The sequence below is a fragment of the Apus apus genome, chromosome 12 (genome assembly GCF_020740795.1).
Source record: "Apus apus isolate bApuApu2 chromosome 12, bApuApu2.pri.cur, whole genome shotgun sequence".
Taxonomy (NCBI): domain Eukaryota; kingdom Metazoa; phylum Chordata; class Aves; order Apodiformes; family Apodidae; genus Apus; species Apus apus.
The window spans coordinates 12,042,816-12,070,161 of record NC_067293.1 but is presented as its reverse complement, the minus strand read 5'-3'; the positions used below and the strand labels follow the sequence as shown (position 1 = coordinate 12,070,161).

Genomic DNA, 27,346 nt, shown 5'->3' with positions numbered 1-27,346 from the left:
TACAGCTTTGCATCAGATGAGCCCTTTCTGAGCACAGACTGATCCTTCTGCTTTTTCATTTTAAGTATGACTCTCACCCAGGCATACAGATTACAATTAGGTATACAAATCAAACTGTCAAGAACCAAAACACTATATATTCACAGTTGAAAGCCTGTATCTCAACAGGATGTTTTGTTTGCCCCACTCTTGATTAATTTTTGGTTGGAAATGTAATTTCACTTTCTTCCTCACCAACAAGTACCATGACTGGGCAAATACCAGTGAGCAGGCTGTATTCAAAAGGCAGTGCAGTCTGGAGTTTATGAATGAAGGAGACCCTTCTTCAATCCCAAACCATACAAAAAAACCCCATGAAAGGTACTTTCCATCTTTAAGAAACAACTGACAATTTAAAAGTGAACTTACAGCTTATTCACAGGGTGAGAAGGAAGGCAATCTTCCAACTGGATTTGCTTTACCTTGGAAATGGCTGAGGCAGCAAAGCATTTTCGGTCATCACCTCTCTGTCTTAAGCCCTGTTTCATCTTAAAAATAAATTAAGGAGCCAGAAAGCAGGAAGAAGACAAATGATAACTTTTTTACTCCTTGAGGGACCAGTTGTTCTCCCTCCTACCACCATGACTGTGACCGCTGGTTTGTTCATCCATCCATCTGTCCTGCAGCACAAGAGTTGAGGTTTTACAGAGTTTTTGTTCTCAGTCCTGCTCTGAGCTGGCCTGGGAGAAAGCCAGCCTGAAGCGCTAACGGCTGCTGTTCTTAATCGCCTCCTTTGCTGCAATGATCAGAGGAGTCAGGCTGGAGAGAGGCTTGGCTAGTTTTAAAAATGGATGCTGCCCAAAGGAAAAAAGAAAGAAACCATTACATTCCAAACTCACTCACAGGCTCAAGCACTATTCCTCTGGTCACTGGGAACGAGCAAAAATAGGACTGAAGGGACCATCTGCACTTGCGTCTTCATGTCTAGTACCTTCCTAGCACAGGCAGCCTTGGCCCATAATCCTACTAATCCATTTATTGAAGTGTCTTCAGCTTGCTGGGATTTTTGCCCTGCCAGTACTCTGGTCATGCTGCTGGCTGTCCCAGGGCTCTGGTTCCTTTCAGGAAACTCAAAATACTTCCTTAGGTTTCTGTTTGCTGATGACACGGGCTGTTTTCCATGTCAAAAAAGATGAGGGGCATAAGTCATTCCTCAGGGAACTCAAACACCTCTAGGAAATGCTTATCCCAGTAGCATTTAGGCCCATGTACTGTGAAGGCCACTGAGGTGCAAGTGTTCTGCACCAAGACAAGAGCAGGGAGACAAGTGACAGCGCCGATAGACTCAGCTCTGGGTTGCAGTGAGTGCAGTGTCTACCATCCCACCTCCTGTCCCTCCTGTGCTGGTTGGCACCTTCACAGCAGGCACAGCCAAGCAGCACATTCTGCAGCCCCCTCTCTCCCACAAAACCTGGCAGTTAACCTGTAGCAGTTCTCATCTACTTGACCGTGCCAGGCAGCAAACAGAGCTGTGACAAGTCCCACTTAGCTGTCCATGTTTTGGTGGCAGAAACCTCTTAAAGTGGGGCAGGATGGACAAGCTGAGGCCCCTCTAATGCTCACAGTGAGCACCCCACAGTCCCTTCCTTCCCACAGCCAAATCTCTGACCACTTGGCTGGGACTGATTTCATTGGGTTCTGCCCTGGTCCTACCTCTGTATGTGGTAGTCACCAACATGGTTTATGGCATCCCTGTCTGGTATCATTCCACATAAATTATTTTGCCACTATGCAAAACTGAATATACTACCAAAATACAAAATAAGGCCACAAAAATTATCAGAGGGTTGGAACACCACCCCTATGAGGAAAGGCTGAGACAGTTGAGTGGTTAAGCCTGCAAAAGAGAAGACTCTGGGAAGATCTTATTGCAGCCTTTCAGTACTTAAAGGAAGCCTATAAGAAAGATGGGGACAGACTTTTAACAGGGCGTGTTGCAACAGGACAAGGGGTGATGGTTTAAACAAAAAGAGGGGAGATTCAGACTAGATCTAAGGAAGATATTATTTACAATGAGGGTCCCTTCCAACCCAAACCATTCTATGATTCTACTTATTTTTCATTTGAAAAGCATCAATGCTGGAGACTAGTATGAGGGGGGTCCATCTGATGCCTTTGATGCCTTTAGCTGATGAGAAAACATTTATGAGCTGTTCCACTCGACATTTTACCTGCAGAAGTTCCTTGGCAGAGCCTCGTCTGTCCACGTCCATCTCCAGGCAGCAGTTCAGGAAGTCACGGAACACAGCAGAGAGTCGCTCGGGGTTCTGCAGCTCTGGCGTCCCGTTCGTAGCTATCAGATACAGCGCCTGGAGAAACAGGGAACACCAGACTCCACCTGCTTCTTTCATATCCATAACTGCTCACACAGACCCCATTTTTTAAGGTCCAGTCTCCAGTGGCAGTTTCTTCCCTGGCAGAGGATTAGAGATAATTTTTCTGTATCAACAAAAAACCCCTGATGCAGCCACAGCTATTCCAACAACCAAATGTTCTTGCCTTGACAGCTGATTTCATTGGCTGACCTAATTAATATGAACTACATCAGCAAAAAGCACATTTTGCTTCTTCAAGTATTGACACAAGCTTTACAGGCTATGTTAAAGAGTTAACTTGGTCTAACATTATTATTTCAAAGGATTATTATATAAAATGCCTCTCTGCAGTGCTTGCTGGTCCCTGAAGTACAGCTTCCATGAAACAAAGGTACTAGAATTTTTTTCTCTGTTCCTGGTAACAGTGACCACCTAAAAAAGAGGTAAATCCATTAGCTTGTTCCTTGGATAAAGAAACAGGAAAATGTGGAACTTCATTTTCAACACAGACATACAAGTTGCACACACAAATATGTTATGAAGGAAATGCATAATTGGCAGACAGGAGCCAACTGCAACTATGTCTTTCAGCAGTCTCTAAACTCCAGATCAGCTTCATTTATGTGGTAAAAGAAAAACTTTTAATGGTCTCAGAAAAATTAGCAATTCCATCCCTGTGTTGAGCCTGTGCTAACTTTGATACTCGAGCAAATACATTATTCATGTCCCCATTCCAGAAATTGCCAGGGAAGAAATGGGAAGTTTTGGCAGTTGGGTTACAGAAAGCTCAGGCTTGGTGATGTGGAGAAAGTAGCTTGGATTCTGAAAGAAACGTTCAGAACGTCCTCTGTGAGTTCCCTTCCATGACATGCATGTTGGGCTGCTCAGCCAAGCGCTGACTCTGTGCACACAGGCTTGTCCAAACACTTGAAAATTCCAGCCTAAGCTAAGCTTCAGTTTCTTACAACCCAAACATGCTGAGAAGCTAGAGAGATGAGTTTGTTTTGCTTTTTCAAGATGTTATTTAGAAACTTAAGACAAACATTTTGAACTATTCAAACTTAGTATGTCTAAAATACAGAAATAGGCCCAGGAGTCTTCCATACAAATGTCTGCCCTGATAATAACAGCTCCGTGCTACTGGCATTTAAATAGACCGTGACCAAATTGACTTTGTTATTATCCTCTTAAATACCAAGGAAAATTTCCAAGCCTAAAAAGGCAAATGAACTATCCTAGAATGAAAACAATAAAAGGAAGTTTCTTTACTTTTCCCACAACATAAATGTCACAAAATCAGTCTTCTCCTGTCCACATGCAGCTGGCCTCAGCCGCCAGACACAGCGCGAGCGGGAGCGCCTGTCCTGGCTATGGCCAACCTGTGCCACCCAAGGGATGCTGCTGTTCCTGCAGTAAGGGAAGACAGCACCAGTGTCAGCAGTGGGAATTCTACTCCAGCTACATTTACCCAACTGTGAAACAGGGGTGGCCAGGACAAACGGAGCTCTTCTAGTTGCTCACTTTGTCACAGAACACGGATCTTGAGGAAGAGTCATCTTTAGTGAGGTATCACACCTTTTTTCTACAACAGAAAAAGGCCTATGGGAAGCTGAAGTACTTTCTTACCCTGATTTTGGTTTGCTGTGGCACAGCCAGTAAAGAAAAACAAGTAAATACAGAGGAAATGAGTGTTTGCTGTAGCTGCAAAGTGGCAAAAAGCTCATTCGTTTAACATATCAACAAGAAAGGATCTGGCATACGGTTATAGCTGCAGTCTGTGAAAATAATATCCTAAAGTTATCCAGGCCACCCAGATACTTGACAGAAAAATATACAGATGATTTAGGAGCCCGAAAATGTAGAAGATACACAGCATTTGGAACATACGCTACAGTTTTAAGGAAAATTGATGCACTGTGGTTAATAAATGAAAAAGCAAACAGAAATGCTTAGGGTTTGGCTTTCCTTTTTTTTTTTTTTTTTTCCCAGTTGAAACTAGGGAGGTCCAACTTGCATTTTTGCATTTCAAAAGATATTTATCACACCAATGTTTGTCCCCCAGGCGCTAGGTATATGCCTGATGGAAGGAAATCACAGTGAGAGAAAACAAATACCATGACAGAAATATCCAGCACAGTCATGGCTGGAAAATAGTTCATTCCTATTGAGTTCCGCATAGGCTGTACAGAACCTGAGCATCATGGGATGCATGGAAAACAACAAATGCATCTACATTAAGACTGCTCTTAACTGTATGATTAATGATCTTTAATGCCCTTTTAATTTATGTGTTTAAATTATCATCAGTAACTGACGCTCCCACTCCTTCCATTATTAAAATAATCATCCATAAACATGAAAGTGCATCCTTTTGTTTCCAGGCTTTGCAGAATTCCCTCAGTGTGGTCTGAATGTGACTATTAAACTCCTGTGTGCCATCAGCTAAAAATCTTTGCTGTACCTGCTGTCCCCTTTTTGGATGCAGCTGAGACCTCTCACTCTCTCCAATTCCACATACAACACAGATGGATCTTGTCCCTATTTTATTATTTACCTTAATAAAACTAGCTGATAACTGGGGAACTTCAGGTGGTTCATCACAAGCTGTTCACTGTTCCTAGCTCAGGGGTAAGAACCTCTGCAAAGAGGCCAGGAAGCTACTGCAGGAGATGCCAACTTCAGATGCCTGACTTCAATCTACTGCAATTTTACTCAGACACCTGAACCTGCCCTGAAGCTCCAAGTGCTCAAGTTGATCTTAACCCCAGCAGGAGAAGAGGCATGTACGGAAAAAAAGAGCGTTTCACTTAATCTGGGTAAAGGCAGGAATAGCTGAATATGAATTTGGTAAGAGATAAGGCTCAGGAAGCATGGATTTTTCAGCATCCAGACCAGTAATGCTTATTATCTACACCCATTTTTCCTGCTTTATACAAGGCAAATGCATTTCTGCAAAGTTTTCCATGGAAGCAAGTAGAATACAGGGTCCTCCCTTCACAGGAAACTGAAGCAAAACTGGTGATGTACAAAAGCCTTTCTGGGAAAACTGGGCTGCAGTGACACAGGCATACTGCCACTGACAGCCATGGTGCACTCTGCTTATTCAGCATCAGTCTGAAGCCAAACATGTCTCTTTCTTACCCCCCACATGTGTGCACTGCAACCAAAAACCCCAGGGTACCTCTCCTGGATGACTCAAAAAGAGTCTTGCAAAAAACCTCAGAAACCTTTTTTCAAAGAGTGGAAGACTGAAACATGTCTAATTGTTGTATTCCTTTATGAAGGAACACAGCTGGGGGTATTTCCTGACAATTCTGTTGTTTCTTTTTTAAGCCTGCAGTGCCCAGTGTGGATGCCAGAGCAAGCACAGCCCTACTGCTATGAGAAAAGCTAAAGGTCCTGCTCTAGTTTCATTCTAGCCTTAACAAAAATTATGTATGTATATTTATGTGTCATATAATTATGACACATAAGTAAAAATTAATTTCCTCATAAATTCCTGCATCCTATAATGAATTAACCATGCAGCATTTAACTTCGTTTCAGCTATCAGTCATGAGGTTTTACCTTGGTATACATTGCCCCCCTATTACATGCTCAGTTGGTATAAGAACTGGCCATTTCATTTTAAGGAATAAAGATAAAACTGAAAACTTCAAAACATTAAAAATACATCAGTTTACTACAAGTATCTGTGCTAAAATACACTAGTAGAAATGTATTTGGTAATGAGTAATGATGGCATTACTATAACCAGTGGCACTTCCTGAAGGCTCAGGTAAGAACTGATCTGGGTTTGAGAAGACTTCCATGCCTGCAGATACAGTTGAAATGCTTTTAGTAAAAATCCCCCAACTGGAGAAACCTGCCACTGAAAAATTCTTGTTATTCAGAGATACAGCTCAAACAGAGTTCAAAAGCTACATGAGAAATTGCAAGCACCCCTGAAGGTAAAAATGGCAGATTTCTGAACTGGCTACATGTCACTTCTCTTTTGAGGTTCTCCCATTGATGTAACCAAAGCTACAGAATATGCTGATATGTTCTGGTGACATTTTTAGAAGCAGGCCTTGGTGGAACTAGTTCAAGCTGATGGGACTGGGACTTCGTCCAATGGGAGACAAAACATGGGACAGACTAGAAAGACAGTGGTATCTGATTTCATTTGCACCTTACCCTGAGAGGATTTTCATTAAGGTAAGGAGGTTCTCCTTCCACCATTTCTATTGCCATGATCCCCAGTGACCAGATGTCCACTTTGGGGCCATATGCTTTTCTTGTCACCACTTCTGGTGCCATCCAGTAAGGAGTCCCGACCATTGTGCTCCGCTTACTCTGCTCAGGGGTGATCTGAGCACAGAAGCCAAAATCAGCTGAGGAGAAAAACAATTCTTGTTAAAGCCACTTGAATTAAGAAACTGAGCAGAAACCTCCTCAATAGGCCTGAGAAGGTGTTGTTGAATCTATCTGGAAAAGCAGCCATGCTCTGTTTACTCAGTGCTGTAGCAAAGGAAAGACTGATTGGGCCACTTAAAAAAACCCTCAAGTTTCTTTCATGTGATAGCTTTTATTCACTGGAAGCTTCAGATAGTAAATCCCTCCTTCTGGAAGGGACGTACCCAAACTAAAGCCACTCTTTGACCTTTTTCCTTCCAATGCCTCTCTGCTCTTAGCTTGCAGCAGTGGTCAGTGCACTACCACAGGCATCACTTTTGGGTAGCTGGCAGTCACCCAAAAGCAGCCCCACCACACCACATCCCGGGAACACTGGCCTGACTGAGGATACCTACTCAATTTGACAGATCCATCCATTCCGAGAAGAATATTGTCGCTTTTGATGTCTCTGTGAATCACTTGGTTTGAATGAAGGAAATCCAGTGCTTGCAGGCACTGACAGATAAAAAAGAAACATAAGGGTAAAAATTAATGACCTGATTTCATCACCCAAGCAAGCAAATGGCTCTAAAAGATTTCAATTCTAGATGAATTGTGAGTAACGGCAGAATATTGTGCTGTCAAGAGGAATAGCTTGCTACTTCTACACTATTAGAGCAATAACTTTCTAAATGAAGGCATATTAGCTTTTGAAAGAGAAATGTCAATTATTCTTACAGACTATCCCCTGAAAGCACAGACAGAAAGGCAGCTGCTGCAATGGATGTGCTGTCTCCATCCACATGACAAACCATTGTTTACCAAGAGAGAAAAAGTCCTTTCCTTTGGTACAAAGTGGATCACTTTTAGGTCGAAGGTTCCATGACAAAGATTTTATTGTTAGGCTCTACAGCAGACTTGGAAAGAGCATGTTAGTAATTTTTCAGAAGCAAACACCATTTTGGGTGGAATACTATCCTTTTAAGCTGAGGACTCTGATAAATGAGTGTCTATTTTTCTTCGCTGTTATTCTACAATTCTGCCACCAGCATGTTTGCTTTTACAGGCAAGGAATGCAGTACAGACATGCTCCAGGCAAATGTTTAAAGAGGCAAAGTTGAGAATAGTACAACTAAAAAAAAAGAAAAAAAAGGAATAAAAAAGGAGATTGTACAATAACAGTATATGAGTATAATAACGAGTATAGTAAGTGCAGTGATACTGGCAAGCAGTTCACTTAAGATGCTTTTTCTCCTCTATATCATAAAAGCAACACAGAAACAAAGCTCTGAACATGAAATCACTCATGCTTTTACCACCTGTTTAGAAGTACCATTCTGTCCAAGTAACAGGGAAGCACCCCTGGGATCCCTTACCTCCCTACAGACAGCAGCTATCTGTCCCTCATCCATGCATGTCTCTGTAACAACATCAGTTAAAGAGCCTCCAGCCAAGTACTCCATAACCACCCAGAGCTCATCACCAACTAGGTAGCTGAAAGAAGAAAACAACAGCATTGAGATGAACGTAAATAGCTAAATTACTTGATGAAAAACACTACAGTTGATTCTTGTTTCCAGGTTGTTTTTAAATCGAGACAGGATTAAAATGAACACAGGTACCTTCTAGGGCTATAGTGCACTTAGGATTTGGGCAGCTGAAAGGAGAGAAGCACGTAAGTGACAAATGAGCTATCTTAGATGGCAAGCAAGTGAAAAATGAAATTACATTATTAACTTCAGGAACAAGGCCACCCAACTTCCATAGTTGTCCAGTGTAGAATGGTGTGTATCACTGAGGACAGAAACTGGTCAGCAGTCTGGAAAACTTACATAAAATACATTCAGAAACAGGGAAAACAATTTAAACCTGGCAAGTTACATGCTTCTGGAAACAAAAAACTGGTCTTCCTGGCATCCATAGCAATGGAAAACGATGGCAATAGCCCAAAGAAAATAATTTCTGTGATGATTTATCAGCACGCATCATAAGACACAGAAAATATCATCAACTTAAAACAACAATCAAAAACCGTAACAAAAAAACCCACCAAAAAACCCCAACCAACAAAACAGGGTTTGGACACAGTGAATTTATAGGCTGTTGTTTTATTAAGATATGGCAGATCCAGGTTTTTGAAAACAGTCTTCAAACTACATACAGCAGAAAATATTAATGCAGAAAAAAATGCAGTCTCTTTCTATACATTGTATGAGTATATAAATAATAAAAAGGTCAATTTTCTACCAGTGACCAAAGGTGTTTTTTTCTTAAAATCATTGTAAACCAACATTGATGTGATACCAGAACTACTTACCTGTCTAAATAGTTAACAATATTGGGGTTCTTATTTTCCCTCATGACTAGGATTTCATTAATAATTAGTTCCTTTTTGGGCTGTTGTTGTAGATTCATTTGCTTTATGGCCACCTAAAATGACATTGAAATGTATCAACTTCAGTAGTCTGTTATATGAGATCAGAATGAACATGGAGTGAGTTTTTTTGGAATGACGTAGCAGAGCTGTGCCAAACTGTCTTGTTCTGAGATATCAGAGCTCAGTACCCTCACAACACCCTGTTTCTCTGCCAGCTCAGGTGGTAGTAACAGGACACATGCAACACATTTTGCTGTGTAAATCTGGAGAAATGGTCTTTAAAGTATCAATCACAAATCTCTAACACCACTCTCTGGACCTACATCTTCTCAAATGGCCTTAGCTTATCACCACTGTTATTATTCATGCATGTTTTGCAAGCAGCAAGTGATATTGTTACTGTGAAAATAGATAAAAACAGCTGGTAATACTTCTAGCAATTAAATTATTTTTGATCATTATTTCAGCATAAGACTGGATTGCATAACTGAGAGAAAACACCTGCTTACATTACGTATAAAATGTTGTAGTAAAATATATAATCCTAGCACTTTCTAACTTCTTGAATTTTGATTTCGCAACTCTAAGTAACATTTTTTAACACAGTTGAGATTAGTTTCTCACCCTCCCTGGTCCCCACTTCCACGTGACCAGCTCACAGGCCATACTGGGCTGTCACTGACACCTGACCTAAACATAATCATGGTGTGTAGGAGAGATCTTTGCTCTTGGCAGACATTTTCTCATTTGTCAGTGTGTGTGTCAACCAGCTTCAGTATGACTAAAACACAAAACTGCATTCTAAACACCATCTCTCCTTAATTAGGTCTTGCATTATACTTTGATGGAAAAAAATGCTAAATAGGATTTAGCATAGATCTGAACCTGTGATTAAGATAAACTGGGACTGAATTAGGGCTGCCTCCATCAGTTAGATTACGCATTGATATATTTAGTGATTAAGACAAAGCTAGTGTGTCCTCCTCTGAAAGATACCACTTCCCTCCTTGCATTCTTCTGATAGTTAATAAGGACAAAGTCTGCCCAAAATTAAGCAATGCAATGAAGCAATTTATCCCTCACAGCAACAGGGGACTCTGTGACCACGCTTGGGGTTCATCCAAGGCTTCTCATTATGACTGATCTTTAGATTTCATAATTTGTATTGCAAACTGATCTATGGCCAGATTTTATGCTGTAAACGTACAGAGTTAAATTGTATGTATTAACTAGTATTCTCTGTAATATCAAAGCTTCCTGCACATTGGGGAACAGAGATATGACAATTTCTAAAAATTTACACTGGCAATAAAAATTACAGTTTTTATCGGGCCCAAAAGCTTGCTGGGATTTCTTTACAGATTTCTCTCCATTGAAACACCCACTCAGGGATGATGTAACATGGTACCAGGCCGGGAGCAACAACACTGTGGAGAGTACCAACCTGGTCTGAAGACAGAGTTAAGTAAAAAAATATTTTTCTTGACAATTAGCCTTAAAAGCTATGGCTGAAGCATCAGCCCAAGCATAGAGGGGCACCAAGACTCTTACTGATTCCAGAGGGGACCACTTGCCCCAGGAATTCACAAGCAGCTTTTCAGGCATTACTCCACACCTTGGTGTAATGGTTGCTGGAAAGTGGATGGCTACAGTAAGTATTCAGTTACTGAGGAACAGAACCACACTGCCTTTCGAGAGCTTTCACTGAAAAGCTGAAGACAGCAGATGATGCATTTTGTAGGCTGACACTAGTGTCAGCTTCAGAGGAACAGCCCTTCCAGTGCAATCTACTGGCAACCCAAAGGCCATCCACATCTCACCAGAGGGGAGAGCACTGAACACCCGCAAAATCTGCTGGGACTGTCAACACTTACCTCTTGTCCTGTTGCAATGTCGATGGCTGTATAAACAGTTCCCGATGCCCTAGAAACAAAACAGCAGTGAAGAAATGAGAAGAGGTTTAGACCCTATGAGTGAAAGCAAGCCCAGACAGATCTCTGCCGCCTGTAGCATTTATAAGACAATTTTGTTCACCTCCTTTTTTTTGTGTGTGTGATTTTTTTCCAGGGAATGTAACACACAGTCTAATTTGAATGTATCTGCAAAATTCAGGCAACACCATGCAGTCATTTTTAAAACCCTGAACATGTATGACAGCCATTTGAACAAAGGATCCAGACACAGTGCTCTCCAGCATGCAAATAAACTGCTCTCCAGCCATCCTGCATGGTTACAGCTAGAGCAGGTTAAGGCATATATTGTTTCACACACATATGGAGAACTACTCAAAATAGAGGATCCTTAGACCACTGCTTTATGTGTCAAGAGCCATCAGCAGCTGCTTCTGTTAGGTGCACCAGACACATGGAGGACTCTCCATTATGTGTCTGTTTTGCTTCTGTGGCAGACAGGTAATGTTGCAGAGGCACCAGAAATAAATGGCGTGCTCACCTGCAGACTAGGCAGCGTGGGGTTTTGTTTGCCATCTGCCTCTCATTAAAACAGGATCTTCCCTGTAATGATGTGAAGGGCCAGAAAGGCCATGATCAGAGGAAATCCCTTTGGGTTTAAAAGAAACCAGGCTTGCAAACCCCAGTGGGGCTTCCTTCTGAGCTAAACCACAGGTTTACACTGCCATCCTTGAAGAAGCCCACGTCTGCATGGGCAGTGAGGCAAGCGAGAGCCAGGGTGGGAATTCTGAGCAGTGGGAACGCACATCTGGCAAGTGTCCCACTGACTGAAAACACCAACATCAGTTCACTCTTTCTTGCACGATCCCCTGGCTTGTTCGTTTACCTGCAGGCTGAAATATTTCTGAAGCATTTTAATTCAGCAGGCACCAGAGACTGTATGTCTGTGTGGAGAACAATGTTCTCATTGGGCATGCTATGTATTCCTTTAATATAAATGCAAATGCATTTTCTTATGACTAATTGTCAAAATTAATCCAATTTGTTTTCATAAAAAGCTGACACCATTTATTCAGACTAGCAAACACTGTGCTCTACCTCCTGAGCAAAGTCCTGTCAGGGTTTATTTAAACACAGTATTTAAATTAGGATGCTTTTGGTATGCTCCAGGCCATCTGTGAGGGGTTTAGATAAAGGTGAGTAATTTAAGGAAAGCTGTGAATTAATTGAAAGGGCTCTGTGATTCTGTAGTGCAAACTTTTACTTCTAAGCAACTATAATTTCTGATCTATATCTAACTTTTAAACACTTCTGTATTATCTTGGTTTTAATGCAGCTAGGCAAGTACCAGGGCCCACAATTAGATCTGTGTCACTGTGATCCAGTGCAGCACAAGTTAAAAACCAACTTGAACCCAGGCTGCTCATGGCTCCATACTCATGTGAATTTTTAGCAAGAGCTAACACTGCTTGAGCAAACACAGGCTCTTTACCAAGCACTAGTTAACTAAGTTTTCTCTAGTGTTAGCAGCATTTTCAGTCCTCAGCTGGAGAGATGACAAACTCAGCAGTGAAGCTGACCTGTTCTTCAGCACAGGGCTACTGACTACTGTTCACAGCAAAGGGGCTGTAAAACCATCACACTGGGTATTAACAGCTGTATGAAGCCATGAAGTGCTACATGCTGGTTGAGTTGCTTTTCCTTATGTAAGAAGCTGCTCTCTACCTGCAGTTCTCTGGGCAGCCACATCTCTTGCTGCCTTGCAGTGGTCTTATCAACAGCTACTAAAATACTCACTTCCAATACCACTAGTGCCTTTGGCATAACTGTACACAACTCACTGCCAGGGTAGGTAGCTCAGGAACTGGCATCTGCATCAACTAAGCACATTCAAGTGCAGCTTAGCCCAGCCCTGCTGCAGACAGACACACAAACCCCAGCCATGCAGCAGTCTGGATTCTCCTGACCATCCTGTTTAATTACCTTTGTGATAATCTTTTTTCTTTAGGATCTTTCCCCATCAGTGTAAACTGACCTGCAGCACTACAGTCATGACCTGGTTACAGCAGCACACACACTCCTCTGTAAGAAGGGCATGCAATCTTCAGGCTGTACCAAAGGCTGGAGAAAATAAATTTAGATACCCTTTTAGGCCAGATCCTAGCCCCTTGTCCTTCCAACAGTTCTTGAGGAACCTTTGTACAAGCTCACTCCTAGGACTGTCAAAATAAAAGATTGTGAAGGGTGATGGTCATAGTCTTACAGTGACAGCAATAATCTGCTTCACACCATGTTTATTATGACTCTCACTTCTTCAGTTGACACATCTTTTGAGCGACTGACACAGCTCTAAGTGTCCACTGACATTTTACAAATTACAATAAGAATGAAAGCTTTGGGTAGAAAGCAAGCTGGAATCTAAGATAGGATTTTTATGCAATGAATGGAGCAGAAACATCTTCCCACAAGTGTGCTACCAAACAAGATAAAGCCTGCCAGAGAAAGAGCATGAGGGTGTCTGGCCTTCTGCAGTATGTGTCAGTTCTAGGTCAGCAACGTGCTACTCTGAGTTCAAACCTCACAAGTGATCAAGGCAGAAAAATATCTCCTGATGTCAGTAAACAGCTTCTGCCACACGCTGACAGCAGCATGATCCTTGTGTTACACAAATGGAACCAGCTCTCCTGGAATTACAGCACTGCCAAAGAAACTCTGGCTGGACAGTGAGTCTTTCCATATTTACAATGCAAGTCAGGTACCTAATTTTGACGTAATTTCTTTTGTTCTTGCCTCCTCTCATAGGAAATATTAAAATCAATCCTATTTACAGTAAGCAAGGTTGGGCTTCCAGAGGGAATAGGCTAGTTGATTATTTTCAGTAAACACAGAATCCACAAGTGGTGGATCAGGCAGATGATGAGCTTCCTCATCAAATACTTCGTACATCAACACTGTGTTAATTACTGAATTCTTGTTTTTTACTACCTCTGCTAGAAAAGAGAGCTTATTATTTAACCTCTGGCCTCGGTTTCTGAACTATGTGGTTATAATCCTGATCACTGAATATTTTTTAAACAAAATATTTGAAAGAGATGTTATTGAGAACTGTTATTTGTCTGACAGCTATCAGGTAGCATGTTGCTCTTTTAGGCAATAAAGTTTTTTATCCTTTTTTTAGCATGGCCATACTATTTTGAGAGATACAAAAATTATTTCTCCTAAGAAGAAGCAAACAAGTGCTAGAGATGTGATGGACAGTATATCTTCCAGGTCCTGCTCCTTGCTGCAGACCAGGCACTGCCAGTATCAAGCTGTCTTTAGCGATGATGCCTTCTGACCACATTTATAAATTCCAGTAAGTACAGAGAAACAGAAGATTTTAGCCAGACCAGGGTCTGAACATGTTAGGTGCTTGCCTGACTTCACGCTTGATATTACACAAGCAAAATACCTGGTCCATGTTCCTGTATCAGTAACTGTGACTGGACTCACCCTTGGCCGATTTTTTCAAACCGAGTGTACTTCTTCTTAGGATCTCCCACGCTCACAATGCTCCCTGAAAGAAACAAAATTAAAGATGTACACGTGAAATGGAGATACCACTTTCCAGCAGATCAATATGCAGCCACACTGCCTAGGATTGTGAGTCTTTTCTATGCTGTTGGGTAATAAAACCAGCACAGGCAGATCTGCAGCATGGACAGCCTCCACAAAGACTGGTTTTCTACAGTTCTTTGGAGTTACCTGGACAGGAAACTGAAAACACAGAGAAACATTCACAGGAGACAGAAATGAGAAGATGTACCAATGTAAGTGTTTGTTGTCTAGAAACATTAATGAGAACTGTAATAACACAGCTTTTCTTTTCTGAGGAATAAATATTCTGTGTGATTCAAGAGAAGGTTCTTCTGCAGATTAAATGCACCTTGGGTTCTGGAATCAATTTTTATGAACAGGTGCTATTTTCAGAGCAGAAAGAAAACTGCCAAGTGTTTCCTGGAGGGTCTCAGACATACGGGTACGTTCTCAAGAAGACCTTACTATTGCCAGATGTGGGGAACGCCCTATCTTCTTTACCCCACATAAGACTAAACAAAAGATGCCTTTCAAGCCAGCAAAACAGGAGTGACGCCTTCACTCAAGAACAGAATGAGCAGGCCTCTTGCCCTGCAAGATAGATGCATAGCAAAGGAACAACATAAAGGTTATGATGACTGGCAGAAGAAAAAACAGTAGATTAAAAACGTAAATATACATGGCCAATGGTGATTGGCTAATTCAGACAGTGGTATCTTTTGGAACAATGGTCTTTGGTCTATAAAAAAGAAGAAAGAGAAAAATCTGCGGGGGGTTTTTAGGACTCTGCTCGCCCTCTCTGCCTGCTTTGGACAGACCCCGCTGCAGCACCCGGACCTGCTTGGACGCCACTCCCACGCTCGGAGGGACGGAGAAAGGGGGGCGCCGCCTGTGCTCGCCCCGCGGGGGTCGTGCCCGCTCCCTGGAACTCTGCCTGCCTGGCCCGGACCGAATCGGACCAAAGAAGCCAGCCCAGCCTGCGTCTGCCACTTGCCACGGGACCGGAGCCTTGCCCGCCAGTAGCAGGAAGGGGTCACCCCGGTTACTGGGACGCCGGCCCCCTTGCAGATCTCCAATTGAGCCTGCCAGCACTTCGGACGATCAAATTAAGGAAGGAAGGTAAATATACAGGCACACACGCACACACACACATACTTTTACCTTCTTACAGGGCTCAACTCCTACCCTTTCACTCCATTGGTTTGCACCTCTCCTGAACCTTGATCCCTTAGTGTGTGTTATCCCTTAATAAACTGATTAATTTACAAACTAAACATTGGTCTCAGTAACAATTTCTGAGCGTGGTAGGGGGGGGGGGGGGGGGGTACTTCAATCTACCCTCTAAGAAACGGTAGCCCTTGGTACCGGCCCGCGACACCATTTCAAGAACCACACCGCTTGTCTTCAACAAGCTACAACTTCAGTAACCAGCACTGGACTCTCACTCTCAAGGCTGCACGCACGCTGATCCTCCCTAACAAGCCGAGCAGGAAAGGAGCACAGGGACAGGGACACTGCACGGGGACAGCAGCAGGGAGGAGATGCTGATGGCTGCGGGGCCCGGGCCAGGCGCGTGCTGCCGCCTGCCGGCCGCTCCGCGCTGCAGCGGGGCAGGCAGGGCAAGGGGGCAGGCAGGGCAAGGGGGGCAGGCAGGGCAAGGGGGGCAGGCAGGGCACCGGGCGTGCCACACCCCAGGACCATCAGGCCTTGTGGAGCTCATGTGCCACCCAAAGCTGAAAGGAACACGTGCTACTTGATGGCTTCTTGCCCGCTTGGAGGTGTGGGCAGTCTGAACGGGGAGGAAAGGAAGCAGTAATTAGGACACTGTTGGTGCTGAATGAAAGAGCCAAGATCTGATAAACTCAAACAAATCTGAAGTTAAAAAAGAAAGTATTGTTTTTTCTGGCCTGGCAGTTTCCTAGATAAAATACAAAAAAACGAAGCTGATGGTGATGGTTCAACGCAAATAACTTCCAGAGATTTAACTTGGAACATACATCACTGAAATACTTCAAGAAGTATTCAGGAGAGTTCAGGAGGAAAGACTCCAGTGTCTGGCAGCATATTTTGTTTGACTTGATCTGGCAACATTCCTGTATCACAAACACACACTTTTGTTCACCTATGAAGCCAAAATTAAACTACTGTTAATGACAAACACCTTTCTGCTCTGTCCAGGCCATTTCTCCAGAGCAGAGGGCTTCAGCATCCAAATGTGCATCTGACTGGGTGCCTAGCCAGGAATCCCGCCTGCCAGCACAGGAAGGAGCCAGGGCATCAACACCATCTGGTGCACTCCCTGCTAGAACAGTTTTGCTGGCCTTGGCAAGACAGCTAACGGGAGCTGCAGGAGCAGAACTCGCTCCCCTGGGCCAGCACTCCAGGAACGCAGCCAGAGCCACTGCTGAGGGCGGTGGGAGCGCCTGGCCAGGGATGCTGACACAGCCTCAAGCAGCCCCAAGTGGTCCTGCCCAGCTGTGCCAGCCTGCAAGAGTTAGAGCAACTGGACTGTCTGGAGCCTAAGCCAAGGACATAACACTTTCCAGGGCTTGGTTCACTTTTCATAGGTTCATCTAACATAACACAAAGCTTTCATTCTGCTCCTCTATCATGGGTCTCCACTACAAAATAACTCTTCATTCAAGAAGAATATGATCAGAGGGTTCTGAAGTCCCTTTTAACTGACTGGAAGAAGGGATGTAAGATGAGAAAGCACATCCTCCTCCTCACACTGCTGACACCCATTCCCCAAACAGGGATCCCTGTAAGACTCTGCAGTGCTAAACCAAACATGTCTGTGCTGGACAACATGAAAAACACTGCCCTGTTGGTGTCTGGCTGGGTTCATTGAACTGTGTCTCTACCAGAACTGAGATCAGAAGTTCATGGAAGTTCAGGTTAGAAAAGAATACAGAAAAAGACTGGAGAACAAATATATTGAAAAAGAATTTCCAAATTTGCCACCGATTTTGCAGTTCAGATTTCTGGAGTTCTTCCTCAAAACTTGAGTAGCTGCTTTCACAAGTTTGTTTTTTTTGTAGCTGGTTTCCTGTGCTTAAGCCAAGACACATCAAATATGACAGCACTAACATCAAGAAACTGACTGGCATGCAGCTCCAGTTCAGAGATCCACTCCCTGCTCTGGACAAAAGATAAAAATATCAACTATTCTGATGTCTTTAAGCACTTTACTTTATGAAGTCCTAAATTAAGTGGATGAGAAAGCAGAATTGGGGCACTTCTGGTTTGTAATGACAGTGGAACTTATTCATGATTTCATTACAGACAGAATTTTGTTTGATCTTATCTCAGTATTACAGGCTTTACTCTTGTAATGAAAGTGGCTCTAAAAAAGCATGCGTTATTTCAAGCAGAAAAGAATTATTAAAGCAATTTAAGAAAAAAGAGGGGACATCTGCATAAAAATAGCATAAAATCAATTGGGGGGAAAGCAAGCAAGGTGGAAAAGTCACACCACTTCAAACAAAACAGAAAAAAACAACCAGATGCTTAAATACAATTAGCCCAGGACTACAACAAAAAAGCATCACCCTGTTTTTCAGATAGCTTCATGAAAGCACAGAAAGATTTTCATTGTCCACATCACAATTTACCCCAGGCAGATCTTTAGACCTTGCTCATTTGGTATCAAATTCTCAAGAAAGAAAAAGCATGAAAGCATGTAACATTTCAAAGATATAACCCATAATAACTCAAGGGCTCAGCCCTAATCTGGCATACACAGAAGCTTGAATAAACAATAGCATATTTATGTTCATGTGTACAGGGTACCTGCAGATCTCACAGTGGAAGCCTGCCTTAGACATTTAGCCTCAGTTGAAGAAGCTGTAATTCTCCCCTTTGTAAGCTGAAATACCTGCAGGAAACTATCTGCTCTGGAATTTATTCCATTGTGCCCTCAGCTAAAGCTACTGAACTTATCCCTTGGATACTCCCTAATGACAGTGAGATTCAGTTCTTTACAGTCCTGTCAAGAGTGCAGAAAACTCTACACAAGCAGCAGACATCTCACAGCTAAGGAAGGCTTCAGCCTCTGCAGTCACACCCGCCCTCAGTGGCAGGGCAGGTATCAGGTTGGTACAGCACAGGAGTGAAAACTGAGGACCACTATGAAGAAGCCACAGCCAGACTGCACCCCTTCACAAGCAGCTGTCCCCATTCAAGACAGAATATTATTGGCTTTGAGATCAAACAGAAGGAGGTGTAGGTGAATCCCCTTTTTGTCCTAACAGTTAATGGTAGACACAGAATAAACTGGGCCATGTTATGAACCCAACAATTTATTATCTGACAACAGCACTGGCAGCTATTATGTGCAAGAAGCAGATTAAATTGGTTCTGCTGCAGAATCATGAAGGGCTTGACGTGCTTTCCTGGAGTATGGTCTGTGCAGGGGTTTGGGGCCAGTGGTTGGGATTCTAATAGTATTAACTGGCTGGAAATTAGCTATGACAAAGTGTCATGTATCTGAAGAATATACAGTGGATGTGCTGGATGCTGCCTCCTGAAAAATGCTTGCAGTGCATATTTACCTGATCACGCCACATAGATGTGTCTCTTTGATACATCTTTATATGCATAAAGCTAAGAAATAAAATAAGGAATGTTATAAAAGTGGTTTTTTTGGAGGCATATTGAAAACACCTCTTCCTCTGTATCCATGGTGTCAACTGATGTTCTTTCAAAGGGGTTCTGACAAAAACACAGAATTCTTAAAAAAAACCCTATCATATATTAGTAAAAGTAGAAGTAGTAATAATAATCATTAAAATAACACCAATACAGCATCTGGAGCAGGAGACTCCTTGCAGCTGAAGGAATCAGCTTAGTGCTGTAGTTGTCTATTGGTAAAAAAAACACCAAACAACAAAGAAAGAAACAAAATAAAAAACTCAAACCAAAACAAAAACAACAACAACCAAACAAACAAAAAAACCACAAAAAAACAACCAAACAAAAAAAAACAAAAACAAACAAAAACAAAACAACAAACACCACAAAAAACCTCAAAAAAAACCAAAACAAAAAGCCCCAAATCAACAGATTTCTGCTAAGTACTGTGGCTCTGATGACTGGTAAGAAGCCAGGAGTCTAAAGAGAATTTAGGAACCCAAATTTTCTGTTGTATTTGACCCATCAGCACACAGGAGTTCACTAGGTCATTCACTAGGTCCCAGTCTTCTGCTCAAGCAGAAACAATCTCTGCTTTAGCCTTTAGCACAGAAGATCAGGCAAATCCAACCCAGCTGCCCCCAGAGGCAGAAGGAAAACCCAGAGTGCTCTCTTGGTTCCTCTAAAAGTAGTAACAGTTTGTGGACGGAGCTGTGACTCTTAACGTTTGGTACATACAATCCTGAGACACATGTACAGCACACAGCTTTGTCAGACAAGAAATACAGAATACATACTCAGTTTCTCTAGGATCTCCTCATCTGTCATCTTGGATTTTTTTCGCTGCCGGTCTGTGTTTCTGTACAACGTGTTTGTGCTGGAGTTTTCAGGCTGGGGAGTGGTGGCTTCTTTAGCTGGTGCTGGTGCAGCAGCAGGTTCAATTACAGACCGTGTGTAGATCTGTGACAAGAAATTCTTTTGTGTCAGAAAAGTGGCTTGCAGAGGTGCCCCTGAAATCACATTTCAAATGTGATCCCTTAGGAAAAAGCTTTCTGCCATATCCAGGGCTCTTAAAATGTTTAGTTTTGCTGTTCACTTCTCACACTCAACAGGCAAAACCAAAAGGTTAGTTTTACACAAGTTCACGGTCAGTTTAATTTTAATTGATTTTCTGATAGATCACTGAAACAATTAATTTACACTGTTGAAAGGATACAGAAGTAGGCCTGCTCAGGGCCCCAGAGTCTCGTTCCTTGATGCCCATGCGTTTTCATGGGTTTAATAAAATGACTCTTTAGTTGGAATATAAGTGTCTGGATAGAAGCAGGAAACATTCCCCTTTCTGATAATCTGAAATTACTTTTCATCAGTGTTTCTTTAGGGAGCAGCCATTAGGAACTGCGTTCCAGTCCTCCAGAGACCTACCTTCTCTTCACAATGCATAGCTGCATAGGTTCGTCATGGTTCATTCATTCGTCAGATTTCAGTCATGTAAAAGTTAAGGGTGTACTGTAAGCTGTCAATTTAGCTATGTCTGTGGAGGACAGGTACTTCCAGGGGACAGTTCCTCCCATGTATCCTGCAAGTGTGAACTCTGTCTTAGGACAGCTCTCTCCACCGATGACAGAGCCTATCCAGATCCTCTGGACAAAGTTGCTCACTTTTACACCAGTAGCATCAGAAGACACAATGCTACCTCTTATCTCGATACTGAGATAAATTCATGGACCTTATCACAGGACCCTCTGTGATAACAGGACCCAGAATCACAAGGAACTCATGACTAAATGGGAAAGTTCAAACCAGATTTTCCTGGTTCCAGTGGCTTGGGTGAAGCACAAGATCATGGCAGGACTCCAGCCCAGCATTTATCTGCAAGTGCTGTCTGATCAGAAACATGCACCTCTGGATTACACCCAATACAGTGCTAACCAAGGCCGGGACTTACTGATTTTGTATGTTCAGGCCGTGGTGCGATAACAGGTGGAGGTTCGTTATCATCTTCCTCTTCTTCATCATCTTCATCCTCTTCTTCAGAAACAGAGGGAGCTAGTGGGGGTTCTGATGCTGTTTTTGTGCTCTGTGGATATACAGTATTATTGAGTGACAGTCACAATTTTGGCGCTTGGGAGGTTTGATAATTACACAAAACTTCAGTCTGCTAAACCATTCTAGACATTCTAGGCCTCTAGTCCTGCATTCTAAGTTACATATGGCACAATACAATTTAAAGGTTACAAATCACCATGCTGCTTTGTTAATTCACCTTGGTGTTTTTAATTTTTGCTAAAAACAACAAAATCATTTCCACACCTAGTCAAAGTCTGATTTCACAAAATGTAATGCTGGACTATATAATTACAAATCACTTCTAGTTGCTGGTTAACTGCTTTGGCATTGTGTGTACAGAAATGGTAGCAGTTAATTAAGCTAACAGGTGTCTACTGGCTAAGTTAATTAAGACACTTCAAAGTGCAAAGCCTCCTTTGTCATCTTGCTGGGAATTTGGTTTTGGAGATAAATGCTATTTGTTTCTTTACAATTTTACTTGTGGGGTAGTCACATTGTGTGCTTCTACAGTGCTGAACTGTCCTTTTCAGCAGCTCCTTTTTCAGCACCATCCTCCTCTTTACCTGATCACAAGTTAAGACATTGATCTTCTCCCCATTTGCATGTCCCTCACCACAGCAGTGACCCAGAGGGAATGAAGCCCTTGATAGCAGGGTGTATCCTGCCGATCTGCAAGCAGGCATCCCCTCAGCTCAGCTCACTCACAGGCAGTGGAGAACAAAACCCACTGCCCAGGAGCAGTCCACCTTCAGGAAGGCTGCAACTATGGGGCAGGCAAAGGAAGTCTGGCCAATCAGATGTCTACATGTAAACTGAAGCCAACAGTGCAGATAGTTAAAATGAAGTCAGTTGAACCACCATACCAGTGCCAGCTGCTGCTCAGAGGCAGGGGGCTGTATTACCTTGTCACAAATTTACTGATGAAACACAAAATTGAAGAGGTGCCTTGTTAAGTGTTTACCAACTGCTTTAAGGCCACTTAGAGAACTGAAGCAAATCAAAGGCACCATTCTAAATACTCATATCTGATTTGTGTTATCTTTAAAATGGCATCAGTTTGGGCAAGTATCAATCCCAGCAAGGGACAGCCTGCAGGGAACAGGGAGATCTGATCTTCACACCTGTGTGTGACTGAATACATGACTGTGTTGCTGCCTGAAGTCACCTGCACTTCACACCGTCATACAGATACACACATGAGTTGTATTTTCTGTAAGACTCAGTTCTGTTATCCAACTTTTAAAGGTAAATGGCGGAACAGGCTACTACTCTGGCCCAAGTAGGGAATGATACATTAGACATCCTAAAGGCCAGTTTAAGGGCCAGCTCTGTCAGGCAAGGGGTGCCCCACGGGAAGGTGAATGTGACTCTGTCATACATGAGATAAGTGTATAGTTCCTATGTATGCATCATTAGCACTTTGCTTACATGAGGATAGACGATGATTAAGGGAAAAATAAAGAAAGGAATAATCACATTTCTGTTATGGCAAATGCTTTTAACAATTTTTTTCCACTGGGCTCCGTGCTTGGTCCGACAACACTAAATTGTGCAGCTAGAATATATACAATGTTATACTATTTAATGCTAGACTCCTACTAAGGAGTGAAATGAAATTAAAGTAATTCCAGTGACTGCTCAATCCTGTCAGAAAGTTGTTTTCCCTGTACTCTTAACATTCAACCAGCATCCTCTCAGTTGGTAACTTCTGAATGCTGACATCTTAACTGTCTCACCACTGTCTGCTAGAAGAAAACACTACAGCATCTGCCAGTGCATCCATACCCACTGAACAGCTATTGGGAAGGCTTACTCTGCTCCAGTGAACCCCAAACTTCCTTTTAAAAGCGTATTTTATTAAAGATAATGAAATTGGCACCAACTGAAAATCTTAAGTGTGAACATTCAAAGGTGGTTTTCAATTAATTATAACCTCTCTCTACTGTGTAATCACAAATCTAATATTAAGTTGCTTAACACTTGAAAATAAAGGACAAATCCCCATGCAGGCATTTGCTATTTAATGCACTAATATTAACACTAATAAATCTTGTCAATATTAATGTGGATGTCATTACTATATCTCTGGGATTGCTATGGCAATCCAGTATTACAGTGGATGATTATTTAAAACTTTCTTTCAGTGGTTCCAGTGAGTTACAGATCAATTATTGCCTTATTTATATTCAGCTGCATATCCAGCTGTACTAAGGATAAATCATAAAATTTAATAGAAATGGATTCCAAGTTGTTAAAACTAAATTAAAATGGGCTAATTAGCCAGTACTGCATATTGTTGTAAATTATACATTTCACCATGGCTGAGAACAGCAAGCACTCTTCCATCTACAAAACCAGACTTTCATCTGTTTACAAGTCCTGAAACAGAAAATTAGGAAACAGCCAGCAATCCCTTTTCTGCTTCTGCAAAGACACTAAAAGGTATTTTCCTTCTGCCTACAAGGCTGGCACCCAGTCTCAAAAGGCAAAGTTTACAGCTTGCTCCCCAGTTCTTAAATGCCATGAAAGCTTCCACACTCACCGAAGGATGGGCTTCTATGTAGCCATGGGCGCTCTTATCTGCAAAGTGCAAGGGAAAATTAACCACATGCTGTTACAAAACTGCCTGTTGTGGGGAATCCCACAGAACAAGTAAATCCAAATAGGTAGCATTTCTCTTTCACAACATCCCTCCTGTAGCAACAGCTATTAGTAAGCAATATAAGAGGATAATATACTAGATTATTTTTTTTCTAGTTTCTTGTGTCTGTTTTTTGCCCTGTTTTGACAATAAATAAGAACTTGGTCAAGAAAATGCAAACTGTTCTTTAACAATCAATGCTTCTGTTACGCTCAAGAGCTAAAGCAGCTTTTTTCTTTTTTTGTTTTTATTTTATTCCAATAAATTGCATGCATTGATCCTCTAGGCTGCTGAAACTGTTTCCCTATCAAAGCTCCCCCCCAAACCACCCCTAGCGATGCCAGTTCTATTTGGATAGAGCACAGTAACAACTCCTGAATTCAGGAGTACACACCAACTGTTTTGACTTTCATCACAAAAGTAATTACTATTTTAGCAATCCTTAAGTGTTAAGTTAGATAGTAAAATATCTTAATTATGGAATTAAAAAAAACATGCTTTCCCTCAAAAGAAAATATGCATTAGTAAATTCTGAAGATAACTGCACAGCTTTCAGAAAGACTTTGGAGATGGTCTCCCAGTCTGCATTTTGGAAGTTGTATTGGCTGAACCAGCAAACTGAGGAAATTACAGACTCCACTGCCACAGATTGTCCTGCATAGTGAACTGAGCCACCACAGGTTAAATAACAAATGCTGTCCTTTTGAATAGAGACACCACCTTATTAGCTGAAGCTGTTAATATGACCTTTTCCAAACTAATGGAATCTTAATGGTATGTTTGTCTAAAAATCAACTCAGTTACTGAGGAATAGTGAAAGAACACATAGATATGAGAGCTAGATGTGCTGCACCTAGTAAAAACCTCTGCTTACAGCGAGAGCTTGTTTAGCAAAATAATGAAAGAATGGGACAAGGACAAAAACCAAGCAAACTGCAGCACAGACTTTTTCTATCATTTTTGCAATGCTGCACTAGAATTTTGCAGACAGTACACAACCAAGGGAAAAAATGGCATCCCCATCACACTTGCAGGCTTTTGGATAGCAATGCCTAAGCAGTAAGGATCTTCCTGGAAAAAGCACTCTACAAAGACTGCTCTGGACACTGACGCTTTCCTTCTCATCCTCTGTGGCAACACTCCTTTCGCATCACACATTTTACAACCTTTCTAGGTTGGTCTGTGAATTTATGTGTAGCAACCTAATCTGTAAATTCTCCTCTACCACAAAGTATCACAAGAAGTCCTCACAGTCAACGTATTGCTCAAAAGATCCAAGAATAACTCATAAAATGCACGAAACAAGTATTTCCCACATCCCAATCTGAACACTGTGAAGGAACAAGGATGTGAAGAGACAAAAGGAAACATGACCTTTGGCCACTAATGCTTCTGACTAAAAATGGTAATGAGTGCTCCATCTAGCACCTTAATTAGTTGTAAAAACAAGCGACAAAGAAAAGTCAGTTTCAATGACATTTAGGGGACAAAAGGAGAAACAAAATTCATTTCAGGAGTATTCCACAAAGCACAATTTTTTAAGGTTGCTTCTTGACCATTTGAATGTTGGTCTGACTCGTTTTGAGGCCTGAGACTCCCTTTTTTACAGTGAGATGATGACTTACCTCCTGACGTAAAGCTCATATATTTCTGGTTGTTAACTGTTTCTTTGGAATCATAAAATTTGAGAACATCTAAAACAGCTTGTGGGTTCTTCTTCTGCTCCAGTTTTGTTATGTTGGAGGTCTGTAGTAGCCTGGCCCACTGCTCTGGAATTCCCTGCAGATGTCAAGTGGAAAGAATGCAGATTTAGAATATTTAACAGCTGCAGCCTCACAGATCTTTACCAAGATCCCATGCTACCTGTAAGATTACTTTCAGAAATTTTGATTTGACACCTTACAATTAAAATCAGTAGCTTACACATTAAATGCAATCATTCTCTTCTATATAAAAAATATAGAGCTAAAACCAGGATCCAACTTTAAAAAGAAAAGAAAGTTATGACTGTGATAGGAAAAAAAGTGCATGAAACTCATCTTTAAATCAACTCTGCTCTTCCATGGAATAATGATTTAAGACTTAGCTTGTCTTCCTGGTGATTCAGTGCAGACGTAACACGACTATTCTATAATTGTGGACAACACAGTGCATTTTAGGAGCTTTACACTGGATTTTTAATGCTTAATAACGCAAACACATTTTGCTGAAACAATCACTGCTGTCTGATTACAAGGTAAACCCCAGCCTGATACAACAAATTTTCAGCATACCAGGGAAGACTTTGAGGTTTTGCATTAAATTCTCAAGATCGTAACACTGAGTTGTGTCACTGCTGCTAAGGATGTCTCTTTTTTGAGCTCCTGTAACTCTGTAGGTTCTCTACTGTAAACATACAGAAACCAGGGACTCAGAAAACAGGCTCAGAGTGCCAAAGCCTTGCATGAATTCTTGGTTATCTTACGAGTGGAGGTGGCACTTGAAAACTGATCCAATCACTAAAAGCTGCAGCTCTGTATTGAAATGATATTGATTAAAAATTGCTTTAAATATCCAGTATAATTTCCTAAACTTGAAAGCCTGTACTTTCCCCATTTACTGCACAACCATCATCTACCCATGAATTTGTAGGGCTTACTGAATGAAAAACTACACCTGAAGTATAGTTAGCCTTGGCGCCACCCCAAACTAGGTAAACACTTTAACATAGCTTCTTCCTGAGAAGTTCTCCACAAAACAATGTGTGACATGGGCCTCCAAAGTTTAGGATCAATGAGAAAGAAGTGGGATAAGCCAAGCAACAAATCTACTGCACACACATCAACCTGCTGCTGCAGTGCTATGACATCTCAAAGAAGCATTTGGATGCAAGATTCTTTTGGGCCTGTGACGCACCTCTGGGAGCTTCCCTGTGCACATCTGTGAGCCATAGAGATCTGGCTGTAATGGACGTAAATAAAGAAAGAAAAGAAAGTTAAAACAGAATGTGGGACAACTTAGAAGGTGGTAGGAGGAAACCAATAGGCCAAAACGAGGAAGTCCCATTTAAAATGGGAGTTACGAAGTAGGTATCAAACAGATTAGGTAGTGGACAGGCTACAGGAAGGCAGGTTTAGGAAAACAGAAAAATCACAACTGTTTCAAAGTCTGGAAGCATCATTCCCCCTCCTCTCTTTTTGAAACCATTTTTTCTCTCCCTCATAAAAATACAGAACTGAGGATTAATAGCAAGTGATGGGAAGAATTACCGTCTTTTCTTCTTTTAGTTAAAAAACAAAAACACCAGGAAAGATCTGGGCTTCTGCGGCCTGTCTAGTTTTGAAAGCCAGGTTAGCATTTTTGAATGGCTCTACATAAGCTTTTTCTAACGGTTCTCCAGCCCCAAGTTCACAGTTGGCCAGTGCATGAGTCT

The 27,346-nt window shown here is 41.9% G+C and overlaps 1 protein-coding gene across 5 annotated transcripts in view; it reads right to left on the bottom strand.

The window, feature by feature from the left end:
• Positions 1-561: 561 nt before the first annotated feature.
• PAK3 (p21 (RAC1) activated kinase 3) overlaps positions 562-27,346 on the bottom strand; it is a 186,651-nt gene continuing 159,866 nt past the window's right edge. For 3 of the 5 annotated variants that reach the window (XM_051630652.1, XM_051630653.1, XM_051630654.1), the window contains 14 exons: positions 26,830-26,874; positions 25,560-25,713; positions 23,836-23,873; positions 21,172-21,303; positions 20,021-20,183; positions 14,508-14,571; positions 13,160-13,234; positions 10,980-11,028; positions 9,046-9,158; positions 8,105-8,222; positions 7,145-7,244; positions 6,531-6,727; positions 2,211-2,348; positions 562-833 (listed from right to left, as the gene is read on the bottom strand). In XM_051630652.1, coding sequence (XP_051486612.1) covers positions 744-833; positions 2,211-2,348; positions 6,531-6,727; positions 7,145-7,244; positions 8,105-8,222; positions 9,046-9,158; positions 10,980-11,028; positions 13,160-13,234; positions 14,508-14,571; positions 20,021-20,183; positions 21,172-21,303; positions 23,836-23,873; positions 25,560-25,713; positions 26,830-26,874 — 1,476 coding nt within the window. In that variant the 3' untranslated portion in view covers positions 562-743. The remainder of the gene's footprint in view (positions 834-2,210; positions 2,349-6,530; positions 6,728-7,144; positions 7,245-8,104; positions 8,223-9,045; positions 9,159-10,979; positions 11,029-13,159; positions 13,235-14,507; positions 14,572-20,020; positions 20,184-21,171; positions 21,304-23,835; positions 23,874-25,559; positions 25,714-26,829; positions 26,875-27,346) is intronic. The other 2 variants (XM_051630655.1, XM_051630656.1) reach the window with 2 other exon arrangements.